This window comes from Girardinichthys multiradiatus, chromosome 9, assembly GCF_021462225.1.
Source record: "Girardinichthys multiradiatus isolate DD_20200921_A chromosome 9, DD_fGirMul_XY1, whole genome shotgun sequence".
Taxonomy (NCBI): domain Eukaryota; kingdom Metazoa; phylum Chordata; class Actinopteri; order Cyprinodontiformes; family Goodeidae; genus Girardinichthys; species Girardinichthys multiradiatus.
In genome coordinates, this window is record NC_061802.1 from 12,640,983 (window position 1) to 12,652,355 (window position 11,373).

The window sequence follows — 11,373 nt, forward strand, 5'->3', positions numbered from 1 at the left end:
AGCAGTGCCACAGGCTGATTGCCTCCATGCCACGCCGCATTGAAGCAGTCATTTCTGCAAAAGGATTCCCGACCAAGTATTGAGTGCATAACTGTACATGATTATTTGAAGGTTGACGTTTTTTGTATTAAAAACCCTTTTCTTTTATTGGTTGGATGAAATATGCTAATTTTGTGAGATAGGAATTTTGGGTTTTCATGAGCTGTATGCCAAAATCATCCGTATTAAGACAATAAAAGACCTGAAATATTTCAGTTAGTGTGCAATGAATCTAAAATATATGAATGTTAAATTTTCATCATGACATTATGGAAAATAATGAACTTTATCACAATATGCTAATATTTTGAGAAGGACCTGTATGTGGGCAGATGCTGATTACACTGCAGCACTAGATTATGGATATACCTAATATGTATAAGAAATTATTGTTTATACAAAATGCAATAAATGCACATTTTTCAAATTAACCTCAGGCATACCTAAACTCCTTCTAGTGAAACTACACATTTCAGCTGGAGAAAAGGTCAGGGGGAATATTTCTGAAAATTTATAATTAATAAAAATATTCAGTAATTTGTATTTTATTGTTTGTAGCTTTGCCAACTTTGCCAACTGTCTGCCACAAGTATATCTGAGCTGCTGCTACAGAAACCATTGCTCTTGTTGTGAAGCAAAAATGTAAGAAATATTTTAGACAGATAAAAACAATTATTAACTTATAAAGTGAAGCCGTGATTTCTCTGGTGAGATCTTGCAACACTGCTTACAGTTAGGTTGTCTTTGGACAGCTATGTTAGCTAACATTAGCCTTTATAGTAATTATAGAATATTAGTAAATTGTTAGCATATTGGATGGTGTAATTAATGTTAGGTAACTTACTTGTGTTAGCCAACTTGCTAGCCCTAGCATGTTAGCTAACATTAGCATGTCAGCTAACTTTAGCATACTAGATTGAATTAGTTTTATTTACTAGTTTTGGCCAATATTGTACCTAGCAGGCTAATTTTAGTATTTTTGTATTGCTAGCATAAAACATGCTTCGGATAGTGGTTAGTGTTTGCTACGTTCAGCTCAGAATTTGGCTGTCCTTGAGTTTTTTACCCCTTTCAGGTAACAGGCACTTGTGCATGTACAATTTTTTAGACCACCAACTAATTTTTTGTTTTTGTTTTCTTTTGCTTGCAGTTTAAGAGGATGCTGAACCGTGAGCTGACGCAGCTATCAGAGACAAGCCGCTCAGGGAACCAGGTGTCAGAATTCATCGCCAACACTTTCCTCGGTGAGTTTTTCACATGTTAAAGAGGTGGGCTCAACAAAGATTGACCAACAAGTATCATACTTTAAATACTTGCTCAAATACATAACATTCATTTTGTAGTGGCTTTGAGGTGTTTCAGAGAAAAGTGATTCTCACAAAATCTACAGTGTTGTACAGCCAGGGGGAGTTTTTCCCCTCTGACAGCCAAGCTGACAGCCAAGTCACCAGGTGAGAGGTTTTAACCTCTCACCTGGAAACATGTCAGTTTTTGCTGCTTGTAAGGGGCGGGGCCTGAAGCGGTTAGTTCGGTATGGAGTAGGTGAGTTATGGATGCTACTTGCAGGAGAGTGAGTGCTGTTATTGTCAGAACTCTAGGGGGTATCAAAAAAATTCAGATATTTTAGCTTGTTTTGCAGATGGTTGTGAGATCTTTTTCAGCGGGGTCTGTGTCTACTGGGAATGTGTGTTCACCTGTGTGCGCTCACGTGGTGCGTGTTTCTGCAGGTTGAGGCAGAACTCCACCATGAGTGATACAGAGAGCACAACACAGTAATACAACAGGCACATCCATGCAAAGGCAGAAATTATATAATGTTGTCAAAATAACAAGATAATTTTGTTTCATAAAGGAAGAATGTATAGACCTGTTTTATATAGGAAATACAATCTTAAATGAGTTCTGCTGTGATCTACTTTATTTAGAAAAGAAATCTGAAGTAATTATTAACTTGACCGTCTATGGGCGCCACTCCAATTTAATGACAGGGGATACACTAGAACAACACAAATCATTTTAAGTACCTAAGTAAATGCTATTTATATAGCAACTTTGAGAGATAAAACTCTAAAACAATTTTGTTTGAAGATAAAACATAAAAGTTAAGACATGATTAAAAAGACAGAACAATGCAGATCATTAAAAACAAATAGTAAATCATATTGAATGATCTTAAATAAAAACATGTTTAAATAAGGATCCCTTCAGGTGCAATAATTTCATCATGGGTAATTGAGAATGTGTGGTAAAACCGATGTCACTAACTGATGTTCTCCATCCAGTCTGACCGAGCTGGATCTATTTGCAAAGAAGAATGGACAACAGTTTCAATCTTTAGATGTGCACAGTTGGTAGAGTCATACTCCAAAAGACTTGTAGGTGTAACTGAAGCAAAAGGTTGTTCTACAAATATGTGCCACACTTTTTATATGTAAAAAAATCTATAAACAATGTTTTGTTTTTATTTCATTTCTTTGCTGCTGCCTTGTGCTGGTCTATTGCATAAAATCAAAGGTTTAAGAGAAATAAATACTTTCACAAGGCACTATTTGTGTAGAATTCACCCATTAAGCTGTACAACGTGACGTTGTAGATAAATAACACTGCAAAGAATAATGAGTAGTGTTTTCTTGGACATAGTAGGTATGTGTTTTGAGAGGAAAACACTGAGTTATATTTATGGCCAGAAAACAGGAGAGGGGTTTTTTAAGCAAACAAAAAAGAATGGCACAATTTTAAATATATGCTATAATTTTAGAGGAAAGAGAAAATTCAAATAACATACAGAAAAAACAAAAATTAAATGTGGATTAAGATGATACATTTATACAGAATTAAGAAATGTAAAATAAGGAAAAAGAATATATAGGGACACAGAAAGGGAAACGAAAAATAAAGAATCAGGAACGAACATTTGTGTCTAAATAAGGCAACTAAAAGAGCATTTTTCTGAAATAGAGAACAGACTGGGAAGGTGAAGATTTCTCCGTCTCTGAAGCGGGAGGAGGTGCTGCAACAGACAGCATTCCCGGACACATTGCGTGGCGTTGTCGTGGCAACTAGGTTGAGTATTATCCAACGGCGTGTTGCATCAATAGGAGGCTCAGTCTTCAGCAGCCCCTCTGGCAGGATGGTCCAGCCAAACGAGGATGGAGCCATCAGTCAGGCTCCATTCTGAGATGAATGCCTCGAGCCTGGCTGTGTTTGGAGATGAACCCCATGGCTCTGGGCGTGAGGAAGAGGAGGCACTGTGAGAGAGGTGAGAGAGGCCAGACGGTGCCTCCTATGAAGATGTTGTTAGGATCGCTGATGCGTCTGAGCGGTGGCGTGTGCTTGTATTGAGGCTCAGATCTGGATGTTGATCATGCAGTCACTGCTGCCAGGCTAATGAAACCAATCATGGCTGGAAACCACAAAGGATAATATGTGAACGTGAGGTAAACAAGTCAAAGTAGGAAGACCGTTTCTTTGGTTTATACGAAAATGGATGAGTCATTTTAGCACGACCATATCTGCTGGGACAGCACCTTTGTGTCATCAAATAGTATGCAGATCATGTCTGCTGTGGTGGTAAAAAGCTTGTGCCCCGGCTTATTTCTTCTTACTCCTTTCTTTTATTTTTTTTTATAATTCCTTTTAAATTTAGGAAAATGTGAGAAGCTCTGTGTGTTATTGGGCTCAAAACAATACCAATGCCTTTCTTCTCTAAGTACCTTCTACCGCACTGTCCTCTACACACCACAAAGGCAGGATATTCAATATCTTTTCTACACCATTGAAATTAGTGTTTTATTTTATCTGATGTAAAAGCATTGCCAATTGTTCACAAGGTCATTCCACTGTGTAATGTTGAAAAGATCTTATTATGCATGCGTATCCTTAATTAAAAACATATACTGAAACACTGACAACTAAAATCTGAATTTTGTGGCAAATTTCCCATCTCTGGTTTTTGTAAAGCTTTGTGCTAGAAGTATGTGTTTTATGTGATCTTGATTTCTCTTTAGAAACTCTGTTATAAGATTTAAGAACAGCATTGAAGATATATGATTTTACCCTATCTGCCATTACAAACAACAAATAATTGAAATTAAGAGCAGAGGTGATTTCATGGCACATGTGAAAGTACAGATATTTTACAATTTTAAACAAGGAAAGAAAGTTGATGTTTTAAACTGTCTTTGGCATGTTATGCTAGCGATTATCCAAGCTATCATGGCTAGCATTACTAATACATATTTTCTGCATATATTCCCTGGAGAATGTCTCCCCTTACTTTATCTCTAAAGTTTCTAAAAGGCTGCCTGTCAAAGCTGTAAACGGGTTAATAGCAATACCCATAACCCAGGTTCATTGCGTAGAGCACCACTAAGTTTGGATCCACATACATTTTTGGTGTATATTCTCAGTTTTGTCAGAGAGACACAAGAACAGATGGTTCAGGGAACAGTCTTGTTTTCATGGCTCATTTATAGGATTGTGGCTAGCCTTAACTTCATGTATGTCTTGTTTTTGTGGGGTTTACGCTGCAGAGAAGCAACATGACTTGGAGATCCTGTCTCCGCCTTCTAAGGAGAAGGAGAAGAAGAAAAGGCCGATGTCACAGATTAGTGGTGTGAAAAAAGCCACACAAAGCCCAAGCTTAGCCCCTGCCTGCATCCCTCGCTTTGGCATCAACACACCGCAAGAGAGCATGCTGGCAAAGGTGAGATCAGATAACGCAGAAATGCCTGAAGAAACACATAGAAATATTCTTTATAATATACATGTTGTTTTCATGTACATTTTGTTCTTCACAGGAAATTGAGGACCTTAATCGTTGGGGTATGGATATTTTTAAACTAGCAGAATATTCAGGAAACCGCCCTCTGACGGTGATCATGCACTCCATCTTCCAGGTAAGAGAATCCCTCTGTAAGAAATAGTTTTCTCCACAAAATGTGGAAAAAAAACAGAACCTGAAAATGGAGCACATTAAGTTTAAATGCAAGAAATGACTGTAAAGGAATCTAATATGTCTTCATTTGTAGTTTACCATGTTTAATTAAGAGATCTTACAAGAGAAACTGTAGATGTTTAATTTGTTATTTGTTCTTCCATCGACAGGAGCGAGATCTTCTGAAAACCTTCAAGGTGCCAATTGACACCTTTCTCACCTTCATGATGACTTTAGAGGACCACTACCATGCGGACGTAGCTTATCACAACAACATCCACGCAGCTGATGTGGTGCAATCCACCCATGTTCTCCTGTCCACTCCTGCTTTAGAGGTGAGCTCAGTAGTTTTTCCCTCACTCTTTAAACTCAAGCTATGTTTTCAGCTTGAGTTAAAGTTTAAGTGACCCTGGTGTGTCGTCTTTCTTCATCCAAGGCGGTGTTTACAGACCTAGAGATCATGGCCGCTCTTTTTGCAAGCGCCATCCATGACGTCGACCACCCTGGCGTCACCAACCAGTTCCTCATAAACACCAGTATGTTACTCCCTGTTTCTGCATTCACCTGGGATAACACATGTGATATAAAGAAGCATATTAATGGATAACATTTTATAATTTTACTATTAAAGTAGACTGTTGCAAGTGTTTAAATAAATCAAAACTGAATGAAAAGTGCGTCAGTAATTGAACATACAAGAGAAACTTCTAGAACAATAATAAACACCTTCACATCAATTAGCTGCACTGGTAAAGATATGTAAAAATTATTCTGTTACTGAAATAGCATAATCTTATTCTTAAAATAAATGTAAAAATCGGTGAGCAGGATGTTAAGAAAGGAAAAAATTTTGCATTTGGGGTCACCAAGTCTCAGTAACAACCATTAAACACAATGTACAAGCCAACCGGTTGTTAGGGAGGAATGCAAGGGGAAAAAAGAGCTTTTATGCTCTACCATTATAAGCACATTTGTCAGGTTTGCTACATTGTAGGTTTAAGAAAAAAATGTATTGGCGGGGAAGTAATTTTCTTTAAAAAAAAGTTGTTAATCTCACAGAAAAAATTACAATTTTCCTTGATCAAAGGCATAAATGTATGACATTAAAACAATGTAAAGTCAGAATTATGCATGAAAAAAAGTACAGACGTTTACCAAGATTATAAAGTCAAAGATTTGCATCACAATTTCTTTGATTCAACTGAATTTGTCTGCTGTTTAATAAACTGAAATCTAATCAAAACCGAAAACCAGCTTTTTGTGAGAGGATGTTTAAAGGGTTGTGGTTGGATAGTAACAGTTTCTTCTTTCCTTCTTGTAGGTTCTGAGTTGGCACTAATGTACAACGATTCATCTGTGCTGGAGAACCATCACCTAGCTGTTGGCTTCAAACTCCTGCAGGAGGAAAACTGTGACATCTTCCAGAACCTCAGCAAGAAACAGAAAGACTCCCTCCGAAAGATGGTGATTGACATGGTAAGGCTGGGACTCCCTAAGATTCCTAAAAACTCTGGATAAGAATGGGAAATTCTGGATATTTTATGTAAAACTGTCTAGGTGTGAACAAGTATAGAAAAAGAAAGAAAGAATTAGGTCAAATATTTATGTTTCCAGACTTTATTCCATGTTTTAATCTTTAAATATATCCACCCATCCATCTATCCCTGAACCCTGACCTCTGTAGGAATGTCAGTAGAAAATTCATGATAAATGTTTGTTTTAACTTTTCAAGAAAAGACAAAAGTCACTGAAAATTAAGTCTAGAAAGGGATGAAACTTTGACATGAAAATGGAAGAGGAAGTTTGTTTAATAAATTTTAAGCTTTCAAATTCATTTTGAACATTTTGATTACAGTCTGATAATACTTCAGATTGCAAAAACAAAAATACCACGGAAAAACTTTCACAACATACATTTCTAGCTTCGGTTTTCAGCCTTAAGACCAAACAAATTTTATTCATATTTATTCTGTTTGTTTTTCTGTGTAAGTGCTGCATGCAAGTTTGGCAAAATAGGCCAGTTATTTTTAATTGAACTGTAAAACTGTAAAAGAGATATAGAGAGATTTAAAGCTAAACCTGCATCACTAAAGCTACAGCAACTTTTTATCTCTTAGTACATTATAAAGATCACTGTTCGGTGATTTAAAAAATAAACAGATATAATTTAGAGTCGTTAAGGATGATTTCTGCTCTATTTAGGTGCTGGCCACAGATCTGTCCAAACACATGAACGTGTTGGCAGACATGAAGACGATGGTGGAGACGAAGAAGGTGACAAGTTTGGGAGTCTTGCTGCTGGATAATTACTCTGACCGAATCCAGGTAAATGATATCATGACATCTGAATCGTGTTTTTGGGAATTAGGAATGAAAATACCCATATATATGTGCAGCCTTTTCTTCATCAGCTTTTATATTTTTAAAAGTGTACCTTTAAAAAAAATCTGTTGTCCACATGAATGTTTGTTATTCAAAAGAAGAAACAGTGTTTAGAAAAAGGATTTGGCACGTTTACAGATTTGTTCCGTTTTGGCTTCTTGTCAAAATGTTACGTCTCTGCTCGTCGTGGACACAAAGTAAATGACAAAATCCAAAAGATAATAAAATAAATTGACAGTTTATTTTCAATGTATGAGTTCAAAGAAATAAAACAAAGTACAGCAATAATCAAAAAAGAGTTGTTCAATAATGAACTAGAATACAACATAAAACGTCTCTTCTTTAGAGTAAACTGATAATAATTAAAGACAAAAGTGCAAGATCCAAAAACAAAATACACAATCAAACCTACCAAGGAGCAGAAGCTAAAACTAGGGGCTCATTCCTTAAAAAATGAAGTCTTCCCAAATAGAGTACCGTTGCTGCAAAAGTCACAGAAACACTGAAGCGAAGCAAAACCACGACAACCTAAAAACACAAAAGTCAGCATAACAAGCAGACAATGGCATACTGCACATAAAGCACAGCAGCCTTGAATGAAGGCCAGCTTTTAAATCTCCCTGTCAACCCTACAGCCTCCTCATTGGCTGCAGTTGATGGGTGGGTGGTGCTATCCAAGTGTCCTCCAGCCAATCATCAGATAAACCTTGAAGGTCTGGTTGGAAGTCCACCAGTAGGGGGAGGCAGCCATTCGGCAATTGGAGATGTATTATTTGAAGGAAAATTCCTACATGGAGATTCAGTACAGAGAAAAATAAGAAAACCACAATAGGATGGAGGCAGTACTTGCCTGGGGCCTTAACATTTAGATCATCAAACAAACGTTAACATCATACAAAGATAACCTGAATAAATGCAAGTAATTGTTTTCGAATGAATTATTTTAGGATAAGAATAAGAATAAGTTTTCCACCTATGTGAAAAAATAATTGCGCCCTAAACTCTTGGAAGCAAACTCTTAATTTAATTATTTTTAGCCATTTAGAGTTGGACCTGTTAGTGTGCTTTAAACCATTTTTCTGTTGCATAACCCACGTGGCCCTGAGCTTAAGGTCCCAAATATTCTCCTTCAGGATTTTCTGCTAGAGAGCAGTGTTAGTGGTTCCATCAATTACTGCAGTTGATATGAAATATGAAAATGCTGTGTTAGTTGAAACTTTCCCAAAAGTTCTTGGGACCATCAAGATGTGGTTATTTGGCAAACATGAGACAGGCCTTTATGTTCTTCTTGGTCAGCTGAGGTTTTGACCTTTGTACTCTTCCATGGATGTCATTTTTTCCTGGTTCCTCATCTTTATTGTTGAATCATGAATGCTGAGTGAGGCCTGCAGTACTTCACATGTTCTTCCTGGTCCTTTTGTAATCTCCTGCAGGAGTCGTCGATGCCTCCCTGCAGTAACATTGGTTGGCTGGCCACTCCTGGGAAGGCTCAGCACTGATCCATCTTTTTTCAGTGTATGATGGCTCCCACTGTGGTTTTATTTGAGTCCCAAAGCCTTAAAATGGCTTTTGGAACCCTTTCCCTTTTTTATTTTTCATCTGTTCCTGAATTTCCTTAGAATTTCCTTCTTCATGTTGTCAGACAGGCTGGGGGGATATATACTTGCTTTGTCTTTGTCTCATTTTGAAATTTGTTTGATGATATGAAACATTTAAGGAATTAGGATAAAAGAACTGAATAAATCTGTAAGAGGTCAAATACTGTTTTGCTATATTGCTTCTTGGTTTGTTACTTAAATCTGTAAAAAATGCATGAAGACGCTACTGCCATGAAACAGCAGCCTGGTCAATGGATCTAGTTGTACTAACGACAGAATGAACTGCTTTCAGTTATTTTGGCTCATAAACACTGTAGAAAAGCTATCCCTCCCCTGTTCATTTTATTCAAAAAGTACACTGCCTCACACGTTACACTTTGTCTGCTCCAGTTTGTGACCGAGTCTTTTTTTCCCGCAGGTTCTACAGAACATGGTCCACTGTGCTGACTTGAGCAACCCAACCAAACCACTGGAGCTGTACCGCAAGTGGACTGACCGCATCATGGTGGAGTTCTTCACCCAGGGAGACCGGGAGAGGGACAAGGGGATGGAGATCAGTCCTATGTGCGACAAACACAACGCCTCCATAGAGAAGAGCCAAGTAAGGCACCCTGACCTGAATGGTTGTATCGTCATATTGTGGAAAAGTTCAAAGGATATGAATATTTTTGCAAGGCACTTTCAGGCTTCATTGGAGTTTTACACTTTAATGTTTACAAGCTTTACCTGTTGGTGCTTGTTTCTCTTTAATGTTTTTCTATTTTCTTACTTAGGTGGGCTTCATTGACTACATCGTCCACCCTCTGTGGGAGGCCTGGGCTGACCTGGTGCACCCGGATGCCCAGGACATCCTGGACACACTTGAAGACAACAGGGAGTGGTACCAGAGCATGATCCCCCGCAGCCCCTCACCGACAAGCCCGGACGAGCACCACACTGAGGTGGGACTTGCAGATGGAACTGCAGGGGCAGGAGGAGCCATCTCTTCAGGAGGAGGAGACAAATTCCAGTTTGAACTTACCTTGGAGGAAGAGGAGGAGGATGAGGAGGAGGTGGAGGTGGAGTCCGACCTCGAGAGCCCCTTGGAAGAGGAGTTTCAGACAAGCGGAGATAGACGACAGGATTCCTCCACGCCTTCCCTGTCTCCAGACCCTCACAGCAGCAACAGCAGCAGGTACCTTCCCCCCTCACCTCACCCATCTCGGACCCTGAGTCTGGCCTCCATGTCAGTGCAGAGCCCCCACACTCGTGGAACGCTGGCCTCCCCGGGGCCGGAGGATTCAGACAGGAACAGAGAGCTGAGCCAGGAGGGCGACGGAGTAGCCTGCCTTCAGATGGGAACGTAATGACCAGCACAAGCCGCCCTGTCAAAGAGACATAAGCACTGGAGCCGTAGGCAGGGCGATGCCTTTGCCAATAATGTCTGTGAAATCACCACAGTCCCTTTACACTGGAGACACCCTCTCTGGAGAGCAGAGGAAAAATTCTCCTCTGTGTTTTTCTTTCTTTTCCAGCAAGATGAAATGTTTAATCCTCTGTCCCAGTGCCTGATAAGCCTTCCTGGTTTACTGCAGCTTCAGTTGGAAGCTTTCCTGATGAATAAGTGCTGCATTTAAACTGGGAAGGATGGAATTAAGGCTTGTACTCACATAAAACGTAACAAAACCTAAAAGGAAATGTCTTCCTCCAAAATAACTGTGACATCCGAACATGAGCGGTGAATGAGGACTACAGAGGTGTGACAGGGTCTTGGAACTTATTTTGCACCATCGTTTTAATTTAGAATCTAGAATTAGTGAGTTGGGATAAGTGAGTATGATTTATTTCTTTAAGAATGACGTGTGAAATGAGTCATTTAACCAAATACGGGATGTAGATGAGAAAATCGACGGACCTAAACCTCAGGGTATGAAGTGAAGCATAAACCTAATGTAGCACAGGCATACTGACACCTCCCCCCCCCCCCCCCCCCCCCCCCCCCAACGCACACACACCTGACCCCCAAACTGTCCTTTCTGTTTGTCTCCACGAAAGTTGAGACTCTGTCCAACATGTGTGTGTTTGCATTTATTTAAATCCCTTTAATAGAGAATTTGGCAGATGAAGCAATCAGATACACAAACCAGCTTGTAGCACCACAAGAACCGAACACTTTGGACTGAACCCCAGTCTTGCCTGTTGAAAAGACACCAATGTATAATTAGTTTGAGCTTTATTCTATTTTTTACCTTATGTTTTTAAATTGTTCTATTGTTTTAGTTTCTGTAGTGTTCCTTGTTGTATGTTTGCTGGTCTCGTGTGTTTTTGTGCTTAAAAAAAACATTTTTTTAATCAGGGTGCCTCCGGTCCGCAGTAGCACTTTACCGTCTTTAACGTTCAGCTCTCGTATTTAGTCACACAAAGGGCTTCACCCACTGT

General features: G+C 39.0%; 1 protein-coding gene across 1 annotated transcript in view; it reads left to right on the top strand.

Annotated features, from left to right (window-relative positions):
* LOC124873699 (cAMP-specific 3',5'-cyclic phosphodiesterase 4D-like) overlaps positions 1-10,921 on the top strand; it is a 43,079-nt gene extending 32,158 nt beyond the window's left edge. Inside the window, exons 8-16 of the mRNA XM_047374556.1 lie at positions 1,190-1,283; positions 4,572-4,744; positions 4,839-4,937; positions 5,146-5,310; positions 5,412-5,511; positions 6,297-6,451; positions 7,178-7,300; positions 9,374-9,556; positions 9,729-10,921. Coding sequence (XP_047230512.1) covers positions 1,190-1,283; positions 4,572-4,744; positions 4,839-4,937; positions 5,146-5,310; positions 5,412-5,511; positions 6,297-6,451; positions 7,178-7,300; positions 9,374-9,556; positions 9,729-10,301 — 1,665 coding nt within the window. The 3' untranslated portion in view covers positions 10,302-10,921. The remainder of the gene's footprint in view (positions 1-1,189; positions 1,284-4,571; positions 4,745-4,838; positions 4,938-5,145; positions 5,311-5,411; positions 5,512-6,296; positions 6,452-7,177; positions 7,301-9,373; positions 9,557-9,728) is intronic.
* The last annotated feature ends 452 nt before the right edge of the window (positions 10,922-11,373 follow it).